Source organism: Colletotrichum scovillei (assembly GCF_011075155.1).
Source record: "Colletotrichum scovillei strain TJNH1 chromosome Unknown Contig00006, whole genome shotgun sequence".
Classification (NCBI taxonomy): Eukaryota; Fungi; Ascomycota; class Sordariomycetes; order Glomerellales; family Glomerellaceae; genus Colletotrichum; species Colletotrichum scovillei.
The window spans coordinates 5,827,615-5,846,486 of NW_023336264.1; the positions used below are offsets into that span (position 1 = coordinate 5,827,615).

The following is an 18,872-nucleotide window of genomic DNA, read 5'->3' on the forward strand; positions in this document are numbered from 1 at the left end:
CAAGAAGGACCAGTTCAACACCGCTGAACACGATTAAGACAAGCGCGTACGGCATGCCCTCACAAGACCACAGCAACATCACGTCAAGGACGAAAGTATGTAGATGCCTATAAATGAAACGGTTTCTAGACGGTGCAAACCAGAACCCGAGATCAACGAAGGATCCAATCCCAGTATTACTCTCCAACCACCCACAACCCAAAGGTTTCACCAGCAGCGCCTTTCATGGGTGAACCATTCTCTCCCAAGGGAGAAAAGGCCACCATTAGTTATGCTGCGGCGGGCGGCCGTTGCTATCTGAGGAGAGGAAAAGGGAAAAGGGAGAGGAAAATACGCGCAAGGTCGACGCGGTTTTGTGTGCCACGAGAGAATTTTCCAGGCTGGTCTGTGCGTAAGGTGGTGCTTAGCTAATGCAAACTCAGTGGGTTCCGTCCTTACCCTGAGGTTCTCGTCTAAGCTTTTTTCCGGCCAGCGCCCAGCGAGGTTCCTGTCCCTTTGCGGCGGAGATCACGTGGTCCAGAAAGCTTAGGAAGTGGTCTGCGCTGATTGGTCAACGGGTAGCCGAAAAGCCGAGGGGATTCCCGTGCTTCGCTTCAATCGGAGAGTCCAGCGATCCAAGGTGCAGAGTCTCCAATTTATTCTTCCTTGGTGCAAGGAGCTTGACATCAACACCCTCAAACCCCCGACGACTCGAATCCCCTCCGCCTGCGGCCGAATTCCCTACGCGCCCTCCCCGATATCGAAATCGTACCGATCACCAAGTTATCACGCTTTATACCGACACAATGATTGCGCAAAGGGTGGGCGTGTCGGCCATGCGCCGAGGTTCGTTTACATCATCGATGCCCCGGATGGATGATAGGACAATGGAAGGCTGACGAGAGATACAATCGACAGCGGCAGCGAAGCCCTCCGTTTTCTTCAACCAGCAGATCCCCAAGATCGTCGCTTCACAAAGCATGTCGACGAGCCAGTCTCGGTACGCAATTGGCCTTTCCCACGTCTCATTTTTGCCTCTGAAGCACATGCTCCCGACTATTCCCTCACAAACGAAGCAAACATCCAGTCGTACAAACATTCGATAAACCAGTCTCAAAATACTAACTACCTGTCCAACCTCACAGCCCCGTCGCAACCACCAAGCTCACCCCCCAAGATGGCCTCGAGCTCCTCGCAAAGCAGCGCCTCAGCCGCCCCATCTCCCCGCACCTGACAATCTACAAGATGGAGCAGACCTGGTTCGGCGCCTCCATCTGGACCCGTATCACCGGCGGCGGTCTCTCAGCCGCCTTTTACGTCTACTTTGGCACCTACCTCGTCGCGCCCCTCCTCGGCTGGCACGTCGAGAGCCAGTCCCTCATCGCCGCTTTCGGTGCCCTCCCGCTCGCCGCGAAGGGTGGCCTCAAGTTCCTCGTCGCCTGGCCTTTTACCTTCCACTTCTTCAACGGTATCCGCCACTTGACCTACGATTTCGCTCTCGGCTTCGCCAAGCCTGAGATTGTCAAGTGGGGCTGGGTTATCTGGTCCAGCTCGCTCGTCGCGGCTGTCGGCCTCGCCTTTGCGTGGTAAATGGAGAAGGAAGTTGGTGGTCAGGGAGCGCCAAAAGGGTCAGTAGAAGTGGTGGCACGTGGTAATCGGGTACAGGGACGCGGCAAGGAGACGACGACCGGTCATAAGGACTGAAGGGGCCGAGAGGAAGACGAAGAGTGATGGGAGATTTGGGGGGTAACCTGGAGTTTTATTGGTTGGCGCCTGGAAATTGCTAGGCGTTCGGCCTCCCTAAGCTTAAAGCGAGAGGGATTGTATAGACTGAAAGCTGTAAAACGAATTCCCTTGAGTAACAAGCACGTTAATCAATTGTTCCAACCATTCTGTGTGGTCGTTCACTGAGTGTTGGCTGTAAGCTATCGTTCCGCCGGGACAACATAAACGCAAGAGCATATTGAGCTTATATCCACGTTGAGGACGAATTTCGAGCTGGGACAGAGTAGTACAAGCAGAGTAAATCAAGTGAACATCCTCGTCAGCCTCTCTCACGAATAACGAAGCACAGGCATTACTCGAGGGACAGTGGGTAGAAAATAGGTTAACTGCCGGACGCCAATGGTCTCAATTTATGTGGTATGCCTCCCTAAAACCATGTTTTGCCATGCCTGATCCAAACGCCGTTACGCCTTCCAAAGACCATCACCACTAGCCGGACTGCTATTCAATATTCCTAGCATCCAAGACGTGTTTGATTAGTCTCCGGTTGCCTAGACTATTTAGCCGTTCTCCGAGGATGGGCCCGATGAACTCGTTGAGCTCAGCAGCATAGCTGTTGGCGCTTCCGTTTATGCCATTGACGGTTGTTCTATCGTCCTCAATCATTGTAGCAATGGCCTTGAGAATTCCACCGACGAGCATCTCAAACTCGATGCTCTCGCCCTTGTCCTTGAGGGGCTGCAGAATGTTATCGTTGTAGGCCCTCAGGCACTTGAGAACCAGAACCCGCACCGCCTCAGGACCACCAGCGGAGGCAACGCCCGTGATGGCACCAAAGTGCGTCGAGGGCGGCTTATCGGGGTCCATGAAGAACTTCAAGCATGTCCGCACCAACTTAGGCCGTAGCAGATTGTTCGAGGCGGCGTACTTGCGCGCAATTTGGCCAAGGAGGGACGCGGAGAATTCCCTGAGCTGGTATTGCTCACGCATGGCGTCCGCACCATCCTCGGCACCGATTTTACGGCTAAGGATGCACGTGAGCACAGGGGAGGCGATGGAGTTGGCGTAGGGATCAAGGTAGAGCTTGGTGTTTGCGATGAGGGCGGCCGTAAGCTCCATGGCCTGGCGGAGTGTGAAGACGTCGTCGAGACGGTGGGTGACCTGGTTCGCGACGAAGTTTATAAAGTAAGGGATCAGCTGGTGCAGACCCGGGTCGTCGCGAACGGATTCGAGGGCCGCCTGGCGAAGGCGCACCACCTCTTCGTCGGGATTGTCATCAAGGACGGCGTTTTGAACCTTTTCGAAGTAGAGGATGAGTTCCTTGGAGACGACGTGCTTCACGGCGGGACGGAAGGAGAGATTGTCGTTGCCGGCGAGGGCAGCGAGGGCAGGGTTAGCACCCTGACCCTTTGGTACGAGTTCTTGACTTCGTGATTCGGCTGTGGTGGGGTTCTGCGGGATGGAGGGTTGGACGCCCTCGATGGCGAGCCAGTGTGCTGGAAACGCAGCAGTTAGCAGACGAGACGGGTGGAGACAAACTGAATAAGACGAAGTAACATACCCGTAAAGCTCATATCACGCGGCACTTTGGGCAGAGGAGCGTTGATGAGCTTCTCAAAGTCGACCTCCTCGTCTTCGAGGTAGAAGAGCGGTTGCCCAGGTCCCAAGCTAGCCTCGCCATATCGCAGTGGACGCGTCGAGTCGTATCCGTAGAGAGGCTCAATATTGAGAGCCTTGAGCGCGGTGCTAATGTCGTTGACGGTCAGAGTGGTGCGACGGGAGGCACGCATGAAGCGCAGCGCCTCGACGAGGACTTGTCCGATTCGATACTCGACATCTTGCGTCAGGCAGCGCAAGGCATCGTCGTTCAGGTTGGGAATTCCGACGGACTCGGCGACGTCTTTGACATTGTCTGGGTTCCAGAGGAGCTTCGGCGCGTCCTGTTGCGCCATCGCGCCGGTGGTATATAAATTCGAATGGTGAACGCGACGACGAAGATGCGTGTGTTGGAGGAAGAAGACGAGGCTGAGTGATGGAAACTTGGGGTAGGACGGGGCACGGCTAAGCTAGGGGATGAGCTCGGGACGGCGCAGCGCAGATTCAGCCCACTGCACGGTGGAAGGTGAGATCCTCGGTGTGGGGCCAACAGGAATCGGCAGCGGAAGGTGCAGTCAGCAAGTTCTCCAGCAACATACAGGTACGTAACTCTTCCAATATTTGGCAGGATTAGATATTGTTCTGACGAAGAGAAGCTCTTTCGGCATAATAATCACTCTTTTTTTTTTCTTTTTTTTCTGCGGATAGCTTGAGCCACAGTGATGAACTTAGGTATTGAGCAAGCACTTTGTCAGATGTATGGGCTGAATCCTATCAAGATGGTCGTGGAAGCAATGTCACCCCCACTGCTTGCCTATGGCTTCATCAAATCAGCCCGGGGACGACCAAGCACATTGATGTGAAACGGTGAAGCGGTGTAAATGCTGACTTTGTAAACCTCTGGTAACTATTCCGTCACCGGTTTGAACATTAAACCCGTACCCCAGGCGTTCTTGGCATTGACAGTCCTCCTGGATCGGGAGAAGTATCGCCTTAGTATTGCTGACTCGACGATATCATAGCTTCCCGCAAGAACTTGCATTGTGAATTATTCAATGTGCCTTATAACAGCGTGTGAGATGATTGACCAAAACTTGCCGAGAGTCAGCCAACTCCCCTAACTCCATGTTCCCCCCATTCTTGTAACTGCGCCGTGTCATGACAAAGAGCGGAACGGCGCTAATGCAATTGGATTATTTTGTGGGTCTTGAGTCGGTGCCCGGGCCCGGAGATGCGGGCAATACCCATGCTGTGATGCCGAGAGCGAACGTGTAAGTCGACGAGAGGGATGGTTTTTGGTGTACTCAATGATATTTCTCTTGGAGCTCTTGTCTTGGGCAGACAAGTATAAAGGGCTTGCTGGACCATGATGAGAATCCCTTCTCTAACTCCAGCTTTCACATCACTCACACCCTCTTACACCCTCTTACACGCTCAAGAGCTTCTTCTGATCGTCTTGAACTATCGCTCACCTCACTCTCTACATCAATACCCAGCTTTCTTTCATCATGGAGTCTATGAAATATGTGCGGTAGGCTCTTCACATATTCCTACTACCCTAAGCAAATGTCTCTAACATTCTCTATAGCGTGGGCAAATCCGGCCTCAAAGTCTCCCAGATCATCCTCGGCTGCATGAGCTTCGGCGACAAGAACTGGCAGCCCTGGCTCCTCGACAAGGACGAGGCCCTCCCCATCCTCAAGTACGCCTTTGACCGCGGCATCAACACCTGGGACGTGGCCGACACGTACTCCAACGGCCGCTCTGAAGAAATCGTCGGCGCCGCCATCAAGGAGTACAACATCCCGCGCTCCAAGCTCGTCGTCATGTCCAAGTGCTTTCAATTCGTCGACGAGAACAAGGGGCCCATCGACCCGGCCAACTTGACCAGCAATGAAGGACCCCGCGTGAACCAGGTTGGCCTCTCGAGGAAGCACATCCTCGAGGCGGTGGACCGTAGCGTTGAGCGTCTCGGCACCTACATTGACGTGCTCCAGATCCACAGGATGGATCGCGACGTGCCCCCCGAGGAGATTATGAAGGCCCTTCACGATGTTATTGAGAGTGGCAAGGTCCGCTACATTGGCGCCAGCTCAGTGAGTCTTCGACAAGGACACTTCTCTCACCGTTCCCTTCATGTTACTAACAATCGGCAGATGGCCGCCTGGGAATTCCAGATGCTCCAAAACGTAGCAGCCCGCAACGGCTGGCACCAATTCATCTCAATGCAAGGCCTCTACAACCTCCTCTACCGCGAAGAAGAGCGCGAGATGAACGCCTACTGCAACGCCACCGGCGTCGGCCTCTTCCCCTGGTCGCCCCTCGCTGCCGGCGTCCTCACGCACGCGTGGACCGACCGTTCGGACCCGCGCGAGCAAAAGGACCCCTTTTTGCAGATGTTGTTCCGCGGCGCGGAGAACGGCGCCGACAGGGCCATTGTCGGGCGCGTCGAGGAGCTGGCGGGGAAGAAGGGCGTGAGTATGGCGCAGGTTGCGCAGGCGTGGCTTATTTCAAAGGGGTGCATGCCCATTTGCGGTTTGGAGACCAAGGAGAGGATTGATCAGGCAGTGGGCGCTTTTAAGGTTGAGCTTTCTGAGGAAGAGGTCAAGTATCTCGAGGAACCGTATGTTCCGAAGTTGCCCATGCCCTTCTAGATATTGCAATTACTTTGGTGCCGTATTTGGGGTTAAGTTTAGTCAATTAAGCCAGCTAATTGCTCTTGTCATGTTTCCTTCAAGATTCATACGTGTGAACAGTATGTGAGTAAAGATGGTCTTAACATGTGATTTACTTTCCCCATACCTACCTACCGAAGTTCCAGAAATTCCATGTAAGTGCAGCAAATTCTGACGATTGGTAACACAAGAAACTCACAAAGCCTTTTATGCAGGCAGATCCTCACATTTGTCCCGCATCGGCATCGGCAAAATGCACGTCATGCGCCTGAACAGATGCAGCAGCTCAGCAGGAATTCTCCAACCTGCAAGAGTGACTATCGAGTCTAGCGTCATCATCTAGACACTGGTGACTTGATGTCTCGGATGTTGATTCGCCGGGCTCGCTCGCCGCTAAGATGAGTCTCGCGGGGGGTTCGACCTCTTAGCGGATTCGGTACCAGCAGAACCCCCTCGGCTGGAATTGGAGGAAACCAGACAGACACTGCCAGATAAGGGAATCTGACGCCATGGTCGAATAGACTCCGGAAAAGGTCAGCTTTCGGGTATGGGGGTCAGGCTCGCTCTGCGCTTGCGACATTTTTGTTCAGCTCAGCCTCGCATTCAGAAGTGTCGCGACTTGCAGCATCTGTAGTCATTGATATAATTGACAATGGAAGCTTCAAGCGGAACAGACGAGAGGCACGAGCCGCCGGCAGAGGATATCAGCGAACCGAACGAAGAGCAAGGCAGCATCTTGACGGCGCAATCGACGATTGACGATGACCGGTCTAGCAGACTTACGTCGAGCGCGCTCGACGAGCTCAATGCGTCGCATATTGACAGCAGCACTTCTGTGTCGCTAAGCATCGACACGGACATCAGCGACGCCGACTCGGCCATGGGAATTGATCCTGGCCGCGCCTCTTCGTCCGCCTCGGTGGCGTCGAGCGTGTATCGCTTCGTGGAAGAGTTTGGCAGGACATATCACGCGTATAAAGAAGGAAGTAAGTTGGCGCGACCGCATGCAGAAACTTACCTTTTGGAAGCCTGCTGACTGACACCTCGCCCGCAGAATACTTCCTCCCCAATGATGAGGTTTGCGATGCCCCCTTACATGCGATATTGCCAAGCCCGTGAGTGAGACTAACACACCCCCGAGCAAGAGCAAAGCCGCCTAGACCTCCAACACGCCATCGCCCTGCGCATCTTCAACGACAAGCTCGGCCTCGCCCCCGTCTCCAACCCCCACCGCGTCCTCGACATCGGCACAGGCACCGGCATCTGGGCCATCGAGTTCGCCGACAGGTACCCGGCATCGGAGGTCCTCGGCACGGACCTGAGCCCCATCCAGCCGGATTACGTGCCGGCCAACTGCCATTTCGAAATCGACGACGCCGAGGACGAGTGGGCGTTTAGCCAGAAATTCGACTACGTCCACGGCCGGTACATGTGCACCTCCATCTTTGACCTTCCCAAACTCTTTGGGCAGATCTACGAGAACCTCAACCCGGGCGGCTGGGTCGAGTTCCAGGAGACCGCCATCGACTTCAAGGCCGTGGACGGGTCGCTCGAGGGTACGGCGCTGCGGCGGTGGAACGATCACCTGCTCGAGGGAATCCGCAAGGCCGGGCGGGACGCGCTTTCTGCCTTTGAGTACGCGCGACACATGACGGACGCGGGGTTCCAAAACGTCGAGCAGAAGAGGTTTGCGGTGCCGGCATCGCCTTGGGCAAAGGGGAGGAACCAAAAGATCCTGGGGGCCATGCAGATGACGAATAACCTCGAGGGGGTGCAAGGCATCACGATGAAGATCTTTTGCCAGGTGCTGGGCTGGAGTCGAGAGGATGCCGAGATGTTGCTGATGGATGTGAGGAAGGATATGGCGGATAAGAATATCCACGCGTATATCACGATGTGAGTCTCCTCTTCTCGTTTGATGGGTATCTTTTACTCGCGCTGACGATGATGGATGTAGTATGTCGGTTTGGGGACAGAAACCCCAGTAACCGGGACGGTCGGCCGTCTGAAGAGACAATGTCTGTTTTCAAGATAGGCTTCAGGTCTCTGAGCAGGCGGAAGAAGAAACGTCCTCAAATCCGTTGCGAATTAGAGTATCCGTACGGGGGACATGCATCTTGTCGTGTTGAAGCTCATCTCGTTCTCGCATGGCATTGAAACTCCGCCATGTTGCGGAGTCGAAGATGAAAAAGAGTTGCTGTTAATAACTTGCCGCGACAGCTGTCGTCCAAGATGTTGGGGCAGTTGGTCAGCCTGTATGCAAGCACGATTCATGTTCCGTTCGTCTCATGTAAGAACCACCTTCGTTTGATAGTGATGTGTGAACCCAAGCCAACCAAAAACCTAGTTGCAAACACGACCTTTACCACACCTTTAGAGCATTGGTTAGAGCCTTGGTATCCTCAGGTATGGGAAGAAGTGTGCGCGCGATACACGCATACCGCGGCACCCCCGAAGTGCTATCCGTCATGCCGTCTGGCCTTGTGGATTCGAGCCGAGGCCGTCGAGTAGATGATCCACTTCCGATGGTCCCATACCGCCGTGGAAACACTGCGAAAACCGACAAGGAAAAGGGCGGTGCTAACACTCGTGTCACTGTGCCGTTGGGTTCCGTGATGTTCATGCCAAGTTAGCCGATGGTCCGGTGAATCTGTGCCGGAAAGGGCATCAAAGCCGGTGGGGAGGGGCGCATCTTGGCTCTTGCCTCCTCTCCACGGAGCGGTACGAAATACATCCATCGGCGTTATGACGGCTCGCCCCATCGGCATTAAGATTTTTCTATCAGACTGTTAGTAAGCCAGGTCTTTGATCAACTTGCCAATTCCAATTTCCACCATGTAACGGGGGCCAACTTGATCAAAAGAGGCGATCTTCTTCGTCAAACTTGTTAAAACCCCACTCGCTCTGACCGATTCATCCACTCGGCTCGTCGTATTTGCAACATGCTAACCCCAGACCCTTGACCCCCCTCCAGAATACTCGGATGCCCCTTCTGGCAAGGCATGGAAGCAGCCGGAGAGTTTATTCGCCCGCATTGCTTTGTCACCCCAGCGTAAACACTCTGATTGACAGACATACCGCGGGAGTTCGCCGCACTTCTTCGAAATAGAAGCTGTGGAGTTCTTTCCGCGGGACCTCTGTGAAGAATTTGTTGGCGCGGGGTTATAGTCTCTTCCACTGCTAGTTTACAGACATGAGCGAGTCATACCAAGACCAAGAGGTACATGCTGCCGGGCCCGAATTTCAACCCCGACACATGTCACTCAGTCATCAATCACTCTGCTTGGAAGAGGGCGAAGCATATGCCAGGGGCACAACTCAGAGAAACCCATCACTGCCGTGACGTCAACCTGGCCAATTGGCGGGGTGAAGCTCTTCATGCACTCCCTCCCCCCCTTTCCGCACCTTAGACAGCACATTCCGCTTCGTGCCAGGGGGATACAAGCAAGCTCAATCGCATCCTGGACAAGCTGCTTGTTTCCCAATGGTGGGGTCATGGCCTAAAGATGATTACCGTGATGGCCAGACCGTCGATGGAGCTACCCATGTGTATGATGGGGTTGCGATGAAACTACAAAAGAGCTCGATGCCCCGCGCGAACGAAATGTTGTGAATAGAAACTCATTACACACTACTTTGATACCCAAGATACCCTCTCGAAGCTAAATCAAACAACTCTTCCATCAACTTTCCATCCTTTCATATACACACACAACGTCACACACAATGGCTCCTAAGGTTCTCATCGTTCTCACCTCCGTCGACAAGACTGAGAAGTCTGGCAAGCCCATCGGCTGGTACTTGGTACGTTCCCATCAACCACTGTTCTTCTCACGCCAAGTCCCGGTGAGCTAACTGTCTATTCAGCCCGAGCTCGCCCACCCCTTCGATGTTCTCAAGGAGGCCGGCGTCGAGATGACCTTCGCCTCTCCCAAGGGCGGCGTCGCGCCCCTCGACCAGGCCTCTGTCGAGATGTTCGCCAGCGACCCCTCCTCCAAGAACTTCCTCGAGAACCACAAGGCCATCTGGGAAAACACCGAGAAGCTCTCCAACTTTGTCGGCCGCGCCTCCGAGTTTGACGCTATCGTATGTTTCCCCCTTCAATACAATTCTGCCTTGGAAACCAACAGCTAACACCACAACCAGTTCTACCCCGGCGGCCACGGCCCCATGTACGACCTCGCCTTCGACGCAACCTCTCACTCCCTCATCGCCGAGTTCGCCGCCCAAAACAAGCCCGTCGCTTCAGTCTGCCACGGCCCCGCCGCCATCGTCAACGCCAAGCTCAACGACGGCACCTACCTCGTCGCCGGCAAGACCGTCACCGGCTTCTCCAACACCGAGGAGGACCAGGCCGGCTTCACCCCCGAGATGAACTTCCTGCTCGAGGACCGCCTCAAGGAGAACGGCGGCAAGTACGAGCTCGCCGCCGAGCCCTGGGGCGAAAAGGTCGTCGTCGACGGCATCGTCATCACCGGCCAGAACCCGGCCTCCGCTCACGGCGTCGGCAAGGCCATTGCCAAGGCTCTTGGCTTGTAAGGCAAGCCTTCTGGAAGAAAATGATTTGTATGAAATATCATGATTGGGATCTAGGGAAGGTTATATAATTTCGTCAAAATTTGAAGCGTTTTTGCCAACCCACATAGGGACCCTCTGCCAAACTCTATTGGAACATGTCAAGTTGCCTCGTGATTGTGGAGTCCCTACAAACCAAAATATCAGGGGCTGTTTTCCCTGGCTGACAAGATAACACAAACCATGCATCACCAGGTCTGTGCAACTGGAAATGGCAGATTCCTCGTAAACAAACTCATGCGGCGCGCAGTGATTGTATTATTGGAGTCCAAAAGAAACAAACTACTAGTACTTTTTCCATTCGTCACTAACTTTTCTTTGACAATGTGATACACCATTACGAACAATAGCTGAACTGAGTGTTGCATCTGGCACACTCGCAAACGCCCATTTCCATCTAATGCAAAGTGGTATGCCTTGACCTCCGGACACCTGACTATACAGTCCACCAATCGATACCTTCCCCTCCTTCACAGGGGCTGCAAGAGCTTGTCCACAAACGCCAAGACATAAGAAATAAAACCCCAAGCCTTTGGTTCCAGTAGCCTTTGTCGCCAATGAAGAGTTCAAAAGCTGAAGCAGGGTGGAGCAGGCCAGAAGTCCTAGTCGCCGTCGAGCAATGCATCCATGCCGTTTCGCTCACTTTCAAGGCTCTCCGCTGTGATGGGACCATCAAAGGTCTCCTGCTTCCTCTTGACTTCGTCATCATCTTGGTTTGTAAGATCGTCAAACATCTTGTTCACAACTCGCTCATCTTCTTGTGAATGGGGAGCAACATCCCTGCCGTTGAGCATGCCAACGTCGCCCTTGAACACGTCGGGACCAAACATCTCTACTGCCCTCTTACGGCCAACTTCTGTCCGGCGCAGTATGTCAAGGGCGTGATTCCTTCCAGCCTCGGTGTGCAGGTTAAGCCCATCTTCTTGGCCCTGGAGGAGGCGTTCTTCAAGAGACATCGAAGAGTTGCCGCCGACAAGCTGGGGGCCCGGTGCACCATTAGACATGAAGAGGCCAGGGTGAAGTGTCGGAGCACTGTCAATGTCCATGGGATCATGATTGCTTCCAATGGATTGACGGCCCACATTGCCGTGGGAGGTAGAAGGGGGCGTTGCAGACGATTGTTCTGACTTTCGACTGTGGCCATGTTGAAGACCAGGTGGCAGCACAGTTGCGCCAGACGCAGAAGTGGCAGCCGCTGCTGCAGCGGCGGCAGCGGCGGCTTCGGCATTCTGAGCCTTCCGCTTCAAGCTGGCAGCCTTGGCCTTCATATTCTCCGGGAGGTCCTCCGCATCCTCCACCCCAAACTGCGCCAAAAGCTTTTGAAGCTTGGTCGGTCGGGGTTTCCGAGTACTCTTGGAGACCTCAAGAACCGGTGGTGCGTTTGGTGCAACGGGGCACCACTTGTGCAACTCTTGCCTGAAGAAATTGGTCTCGTAGGCAAGCAAGATCTCAGCACCTTCAATCTTCCGCAAGTAAAAGCGCTGGGTGTCCGCCTCATTCTCAGTGGAGACCACAGGATTGCAGTAGCTGGTGATGTGGTTTCTGAAGTCCTGAGCATTGTCGATAATCTTGGTAAGGACCTCCTCCTCCTCAGGCTGGAATGGGAGGCTGGGAATCTTATCAGACCAAGCAATGAGCTCCTCGATCTTAGGTCGCGCTGCATCTCGCGGAATCTTGACCCGCCAATCGCAAATGGGGCACGTGTACTTGTCTTCGTCCTTGACCTTGCCGCGAGCAATCTTCAGACATTTGCCGTGGTACCTAGAGACGTTAGTTAACTAAGTGGATCTTAGAAGGCCACATCAAAACATACCATTCATGGCAGAGCTCGCACTCAATCATCATGCCGGCCTCCACCTTTCGGCAAATGCAAAACACCTCGCGGAACCGAGGGTCCTCCCAACGGTGCACCTTTTGGTCGGGACTGGCTTCCCTCGACGCAGGTTCGGCAGGCATGCGAGGCTTGTCATTGACAATGTCAAAGCAGTCTTGGTTGCGTTCCAAGACGTAGTCCATGTGGCTCTTCAGAATATGGAGCGGTGCGTTGGTTTTGCCAAACAGCTTCTTACCCTCTCGCATCCAGTCCTCGTGACGTTTCTGCTCCCGCTCGAGGTCCAAAGTCCCGTTGGGTTTCGAATTCAGCTCGTCGAGTCGGCGCATGATCTCAGCCACCTCTGCATACTTGGGTCGATTACGGATGTCCGGGTCTCGTGATCTTTCGGTCAAGTCCATGATCTGACGGTGTGCCTCCCTCTGCTTGTAAAGAATCTGGTCGACAGCATTCAGGGTTTCCGCAGTGACCGGTAGGAAATTGGCCTGGACCTGCACCGATAAGGCCTCCAGCTGTGGGTAATGGATGACCTCTGCGATGATCAACTCTCTAGCCTTCTTCTCCCATTGTTGACCAGCAGTCATCTGTTCAATGTAGTAGACGAGATGATCGTTGTATGGAGCAATGTCCAATCTCTTTCCTTCTTCGATGAGCTCACGCACTTCATTGAGTGACATGAGGCTGTTTCGGTTGTTACGAGCCTTCTCGCCCCACTTGAGTTGTTCAAGAACTCGCGAGAGTCGGTCGACTTCTGGCGTGTCGACGTTGAAAGTCCGGCCCTCCTCAAGTAGGTCTTCGATTTCGGAGAGCTCGGCGAGGTGGATCTGTTCCAGCGCTTTAGCGGCATTCTTTCGGAAGGCCTCGATGGCCTCGACCCGCTCCCTCAGCTGGGTGATCTCAGGGCAGTCAAATCCTATTTGCTCCGCCTCATTGATAAGACGGTACACGTTGGAAACATTGCGCGCATCGCGTTCCTTTTGGTCCAGCGAGTTCTTTCGGTTGTGAATGGACTTTTCGCTCTTGCGCCTGTTTTGCTGCTTCCGGATCGTGTAGTTGGTGGCCTCCTCCACCCACTCGTTGCACCGATCGACAAATTCCCGAAGCAAAGGGAGCGAGGGTAGGTCATGGGGTATTTTCTCACCCTCGTGTAGGAGATTCCGAAGAGTCTTAAGAGAAGGCGTGGCCTCTTCTTCCAGAAGCTTGTCGTACTTCTCTTCCCAGGCCTCTGGCGTACGCGCCTTTTCGAGGACCTTGCCGTACGTTGCTTCAATGTCCTCCTCGGACTGTCTGTAGATGACAGCATGTCCTTCGCCGTGGAAGCGCTGGTGCTCGGTTGAGTCGCAGCATGGCTGATAACCCGCGTGTGCCAGGCAAAGAATTTTGCCCGACTTGAGGCACTTGAATCTAGAGAGGTACGTAAAGGCTTTGCAATACGAGCATTGATACTCCTCTTCGGGCACGTCCGTATCGTCAATTTCAAACTTCAGAGGGCAGGAGGTGTCTTCTTTGCCAGCCAACGCACAATCGTGCAGCTGTGGCTCGAGGTGCTTTGCCACGAACTCGGTCCGATGCGCGAACTCGCGTTTCTTGATGCGCTCGAGCGCGGGTGCAAGCCATTTGGCCGTTTGGATCGTCAAGCCGCTGTTTGTCGTACCTTCGGCGGCGGTCCACAACAACTCGTCGTGCGAGAAACATGGCTGTCTTCTGAATATTTGCAGTCTCTCCACACCTCCCAGCCCGAAGGGCTCCCAGTCACAAGGGGCAAAGTTGACAGCCTCGTTAAAGTTGAAACCATGGTTGAAGCCGGCGTGGTAAGCCTGGGGGAAGGTGATAACAAACTGACCCGCGCGCTGATCGAGTGCATAAACCCTGACGCCAGCCTTTTTCAGCTGCTCCGGGGTCAAAAGGGTGACCAGCTGGAACAAAAGGTCAGGCTGAGTCTCGAAGAGCTCAGGAACGGCTTCGCGCATCGCGGCTTCAAATTTCTCGGCGTCCTCGCCCGGAATACCATACCAAGTCTTGGTGGCGCCAAAGTGCTGGTAGTTGGCAGAGTAGGCATAGTGGTCTTCGTTGTGCCAGCAGAAAGTCGAGAAGATCATGCCGACATATACCCACGGCACGGTCATGCCAGAGATGTCTGACTTGATGTGCCTGAACAGACTTTCGGGATGGAGAGGGAGCAGGTTGAGATTCCAGGGGTCGGTCGAATAAGGGTTGTTGGGATGTCTCTCGACGGTTGGAAAGCCGGAGCCGTGAGTTGTGCAATGAATGTCGGCACCATACTCGACCTCCACAGTCTCCTCAATGTCAGCTACGAGGCGCCAAAACTCAGTCTCGACGTCTTCCTCCGTGACTGGACGATGACAGTTGAGAACGGGGTCGAAGGGCATCTTCTTCTCAAAATAGCCCTGCTTGAAATCGGCCGCCTTCTGCTGAAATTGTTTCAAGGAATACAAGCCGCCCTCCTCGAATCCGTACTGTCCATCGCCGACCAGACATCTCGGGCAGTTCCATTCGGAGTCGGGCTTGTGCTTAGGGGGAGGATCGAGACAGGTGCCATGGTATGCGTGGTCACAGGACTCGCAAACGATTAGGGCACCGGCTTCTTCCGCCTTGCCGCACTGCTCACATTTCTGCTTCAAGTCAGTGTATTGGAACAGAGGACGCAATGATGCCTCGTAGCTTACCTCGCCAGGAGCCAAGGCCTCGTCTCGGGGAATTCTGGGCACGGAAGGACGGAACAGAGACATGTGAGATCCTGCCACAGTAGGTACAGTATCTGCAAGTCAACGTATTAGCATGTGCATGACAGCCAATCATCGTACGGCTGGTAGCAGAATCCAACGGTTGCCTCGCTCAGTTGGGAAAAGAGTCTTAGAAGCCAATGGAATCCCTGTAAATCCCATGCATGTGGTTCATCGCTGCATGCGGAGCCCGCCGTGATGGTCAAGCACAGCTGGCAACGCAGCCACCAACATGGACCGATGGTGCTGGCCGGTACTTGTGGGCAATGAGGGGAAGGACTCACCTTTCTTCAGACGCTTACTCCGTCTGCTATTTCCACCATCTCCGTCGTCCTTGTCTGTTCCCGAATCCTTCTTTGCAAGATCGAGGCTTTCACAACTGATTTGTCGTTTGAGAGCGGCTGGACCGAGATTTGAAGGCCGATAGTCAGGTGTGTTCTTTGCCGAGTTGACTGGACTGAACGATTTCGGGGGCGGAGTACTAGCCACCTCATCCTGTTGAACCTGAGGAGCAGGTCGATTGACACTCTTAAAGCCGGAATTTACCGCAGTGAAGCCACCCGTGTTGATGGCCTTGAAGCCCGAGGTGACAGGGGCAGGCGCGGGTGCGGGTGTCGGGGGCGCATCGGCCATAGGAGTATCTCGGTCAGCCTCCTTTTTGAGGCCATTGATGCTTGCTTGCAGGGCATCTGATGCGTGGCGGGCCGGTGAGTCGCCTCGGGCGCTCGATGGAGTATTGACGTTGGATCGTTTCATCGGAGTGACTGCTGGGCTTGGGGTGTAGGGTCCTCCATTCTCGTACTCGAGTTGCTGGTGCACTCCGGGCTTGGCGAGCCTCAAATACTCCTCGTATGGACAAAGCCATCGCTGGTATGAGTTCTTCAATGAGGTGGACAGTGAGGACATTATCTTGCCGCTGTATCCCAAGTCACGACCGATCTCGGCCCACTTCTTCAATTTGCAGACCTTGTCAAAGCCGCCACGAGCCTCAACGGCCTTCTTCAGACGGTACAAGTCGAGAGGCTTCTTATCCACATACGGAAGACGATGCAGGTTACTGCCCTGCTGCTTGTGAAACTTGGCCAACGCGTCCAAGTACGAAATGTTTGCTCGGGTGCCTAGTATAGTTAGCATTGCCTTCATGCAAGAAATACACGGTGGGCGTGTATGACTGACTTCCTTCGACCGAATTCAACTCCTGTTTACGGGTTCTGAAATGGAATCTCTGCACAATTCTTGGTCAGCATGAGTTCGGCTCGCAATCGAGCTGGCTGGCTGGCAACTTCGCGACTAGGCATCGCAACAGCATCTGAGCAGGCCCTCTCGGGTACGAAAAATGAAAACGAACCTCGGTATCAATTGCAAAGTCCGGGTTCCAAGAGTCGGGCGGAATGATCTTGCACAATCCGTAATTCCTGGCTTCCGGGGAGATTTTCTTGATGTACTCCATCGGGTCCTTCCACTCCTCCTCCGTCGGGCAGTATGTGGGCGCATCCTCAAGGCCATGAGGGCGCGACTTCTTCTTGACCGGCTCCTTGATCGCTGTCGGTTGGCCCCGTCGTTCGACCGAGGTGAGTTCTAGAGGAGTACTTCGCATCGAGCTGAGAGGAACCTGGGGGTTCGTCGGGTGGTAGCCGTTGGAGTTGACCTGGGCGGCCTTGGATTTGGCCGAGGCAGTGTTCGAGCCGACGGCTGGAGAGCCTCGCGAGCTCGCATTCCCGCTTCCCGTGCCGTTGGCAGCGGTGCCGCCAGCTGTAGGTGCAGACACCATACTGCAAATAGGGATTGCCGATGGACCTGTGGAACAGGCACAATGGCGGGTTGAGGTGAAGAACGATCGACGATTTTCGGTTTTGTCGCAATCACAGGTATTCGGGTGAACGGCGGAGTCCGTGAGAGATCATGCGAGCGGATGTAGACGGGCGGGCTATGGATATTGTCGCATGACAGATCCTAGAGGTTGGTTATTGCCGGTGAAAATATAGACGCGGTTCGATTGATCGACGGATTTATTGCTTCGAGAGTCGTCACTGGATAAAGCGCATCAGAGAGAGGCCAGTTGTGAGGGAGAGTATGATCTGGGGGGTGCGCGGGATATGTCAGATATAATGGTGCGGTGGAAAAGCTAAAGGCTAAAGATGCGGGTGACCAACGGGGTACCTAGAGGCGACAAGCAAAGAAGCCGGGGGATGGGGGAGGCGTTTGGTACCTACCATGTGTGGTTGCATACAAGATTGAAAGGTGATGGCGCACAAGCTGTATGTTACGAGCGAGAGTCTTCAGCACCTTTTGATGACCGGATTAGGAGAGGATCCGAGTCATGAGAATGAGATGTAGGAGGGAAGCTGGGGTTCGGGGGGAGGAAACGATGTGAAGTGGGAAGTGTGGATAAAGGTGAGGGAAGGGGAAGGGAAGGTGCAGGTCGGTTGTGGTGTGGATAGGAACTGGACGGCGGGCCGGGTGGACGGACATGGAAGTGGACGCAGAAGGGAAAGAACCGAATGAACGGGGAAAAGCGAGTACCTACCTTAGGTAGAAGAGATGGAGATGGCCGGCAACGTGGGAGGAAAGAGAGGGAACCTCAGGTCAGGAAAGATACACGGGCAGGTTTGGGTTCGAGGTACCTACGTACTGCGTACCTGGAGGTAACTGAACTTGGGGTGGGCGAAAATGGACGGAAATGGGACCTGAAGACTGAAGTAAATGTGCTGTGTCGGTGCGTCCAAGTGGAAAATGGCAAGGCCAGGCGCGGCAACTTGCAAGGCAGGTGCGATGCAAAGTGTGGGAGCGGACATGGGACGTGGACAACATGCATCGGCATCGTACCCGTGGCGTAGCGACAGCAGTAGCAATTAGAATACCTTGTAAGGTAATGAGAGCTTGTGTTTTTCATTGTCTTCCTTTTTTTTCAATATTCTGAACACTTTTTCTCCTGAATAAGATACCTCTGCAAAAGTCTAAAACAAACAGTAGAAATGGAGGAAAATATATGTGGTGAGAGCTAGGTAAGAAAGGAAAGCGCAGAGGGTGCGACAGGCAGGCACCGACGGGGACGGAAGTTCCACGGGTCCTGCCAAGGTACCTCAACTTGAGGAAGAAGAACGACCGTCGAACGGCAGGTGCGAGGACAACCAAGGGCGGAACGGAAGGGACAGCTCACGTCTGTCGGTGCAAAATCCCACTACAAGTGGGTCCGAACTGGACGTCGGCCACCCACTGGAAGTACACGGTACTTCCTCGGGTGCCTCTTCCATGACGTCCACGGAGTCGCTCTCCCTCCCTCACCAACAGAAGCCTCAGCTGACAAGCATCCTGGCCCAACCACAGAAGCCTGTCTGCCTACCAATATCATCGTCTGTTCCTGACGACCCCTCGAATCCATACCAGGACCATGCTGGTAACAGTCAACCAAGATCAAACCAAACGTCTCTGTCGATCTGGATGCTCGGCTGGCATTACTTATCGGCCAATATGACTTTATCCTTCAAAGGGAGCGATCCATTAGTTCCCCGGCTAAGCCTCCTGCTTCCCTTTGATGGCGGGTGGGAGAGAGTAAGGTGCACTTGCCCTGGTGTCATTTTACGGTCTTTAGTCCGAGGTACATTGTGGTCCAACCGTCCTCAGGTACACTGGTACATGGCCCCCAATCCTGACATCCAAGTCGGTCGACATGCGACATCAGACACACACACACTCGCGCGCGCTCGCACATAATTAATGGCAGCAGCACCCGAAGGCGTCGCAAAT

The 18,872-nt window shown here is 54.2% G+C and overlaps 6 protein-coding genes across 6 annotated transcripts; 4 read left to right on the forward strand and 2 right to left on the reverse strand.

Moving 5' to 3' along the window:
• The first annotated feature begins 519 nt into the window (after positions 1–519).
• On the forward strand, positions 520–1,919 carry HER10_EVM0004345 (succinate dehydrogenase cytochrome b subunit). The gene is made up of 3 exons (XM_035473994.1): positions 520–825; positions 898–979; positions 1,125–1,919. The coding sequence occupies exons 1-3, from the start codon at positions 786–788 to the stop codon at positions 1,567–1,569; spliced, it is 567 nt and encodes a 188-aa protein (XP_035332489.1). The 5' UTR covers positions 520–785; the 3' UTR covers positions 1,570–1,919.
• A 25-nt stretch (positions 1,920–1,944) lies between these two features.
• Positions 1,945–3,759, reverse strand: HER10_EVM0012792 (TATA box binding protein associated factor). Its single transcript, XM_035482177.1, has 2 exons — positions 3,266–3,759; positions 1,945–3,200 (listed from the first exon to the last, which is right to left on the reverse strand). Exons 1-2 carry the CDS (start codon positions 3,654–3,656, stop codon positions 2,206–2,208), a joined length of 1,386 nt encoding a protein of 461 aa, XP_035333550.1. The 5' UTR covers positions 3,657–3,759; the 3' UTR covers positions 1,945–2,205.
• Positions 3,760–4,808: 1,049 nt separating this feature from the next.
• HER10_EVM0010367 (uncharacterized protein) lies at positions 4,809–5,954 on the forward strand (the record flags this gene model as incomplete). Its single annotated transcript, XM_035479830.1, has 3 exons — positions 4,809–4,831; positions 4,889–5,396; positions 5,457–5,954. 3 exons carry the CDS (start codon positions 4,809–4,811, stop codon positions 5,952–5,954), a joined length of 1,029 nt encoding a protein of 342 aa, XP_035333233.1.
• Positions 5,955–6,427: 473 nt separating this feature from the next.
• HER10_EVM0010252 (methyltransferase domain-containing protein) lies at positions 6,428–7,963 on the forward strand (the record flags this gene model as incomplete). Its single annotated transcript, XM_035479718.1, has 4 exons — positions 6,428–6,961; positions 7,030–7,052; positions 7,117–7,871; positions 7,933–7,963. Exons 1-4 carry the CDS (start codon positions 6,628–6,630, stop codon positions 7,961–7,963), a joined length of 1,143 nt encoding a protein of 380 aa, XP_035333216.1. The 5' UTR covers positions 6,428–6,627.
• A 1,406-nt stretch (positions 7,964–9,369) lies between these two features.
• HER10_EVM0013110 (DJ-1/PfpI family protein) lies at positions 9,370–10,730 on the forward strand. The gene is made up of 3 exons (XM_035482478.1): positions 9,370–9,779; positions 9,843–10,061; positions 10,122–10,730. The coding sequence occupies exons 1-3, from the start codon at positions 9,702–9,704 to the stop codon at positions 10,512–10,514; spliced, it is 690 nt and encodes a 229-aa protein (XP_035333587.1). The 5' UTR covers positions 9,370–9,701; the 3' UTR covers positions 10,515–10,730.
• Positions 10,731–11,152: 422 nt separating this feature from the next.
• Positions 11,153–16,896, reverse strand: HER10_EVM0012175 (PLU-1-like protein; the record flags this gene model as incomplete). Its single annotated transcript, XM_035481576.1, has 6 exons — positions 11,153–12,311; positions 12,364–15,014; positions 15,069–15,160; positions 15,410–16,243; positions 16,302–16,350; positions 16,474–16,896. 6 exons carry the CDS (start codon positions 16,894–16,896, stop codon positions 11,153–11,155), a joined length of 5,208 nt encoding a protein of 1,735 aa, XP_035333475.1.
• Positions 16,897–18,872: the final 1,976 nt, after the last annotated feature.

Coding starts and splice junctions, on each gene's coding strand:
- HER10_EVM0013110 (XM_035482478.1), top strand. CDS start 9,702: ATGGCTCCTAAGGTTCTCATCGTTCTCACCTCCGTCGACAAGACTGAG. Junction 9,780..9,842: donor AGCCCATCGGCTGGTACTTG/GTACGTTCCCAT, acceptor CTGTCTATTCAG/CCCGAGCTCGCCCACCCCTT. Junction 10,062..10,121: donor CCTCCGAGTTTGACGCTATC/GTATGTTTCCCC, acceptor CACCACAACCAG/TTCTACCCCGGCGGCCACGG.
- HER10_EVM0004345 (XM_035473994.1), top strand. CDS start 786: ATGATTGCGCAAAGGGTGGGCGTGTCGGCCATGCGCCGAG. Junction 826..897: donor CGTGTCGGCCATGCGCCGAG/GTTCGTTTACAT, acceptor TACAATCGACAG/CGGCAGCGAAGCCCTCCGTT. Junction 980..1,124: donor ATGTCGACGAGCCAGTCTCG/GTACGCAATTGG, acceptor CCAACCTCACAG/CCCCGTCGCAACCACCAAGC.
- HER10_EVM0012792 (XM_035482177.1), bottom strand. CDS start 3,656: ATGGCGCAACAGGACGCGCCGAAGCTCCTCTGGAACCCAGACAATGTC. Junction 3,201..3,265: donor GCGTGATATGAGCTTTACGG/GTATGTTACTTC, acceptor CTGCGTTTCCAG/CACACTGGCTCGCCATCGAG.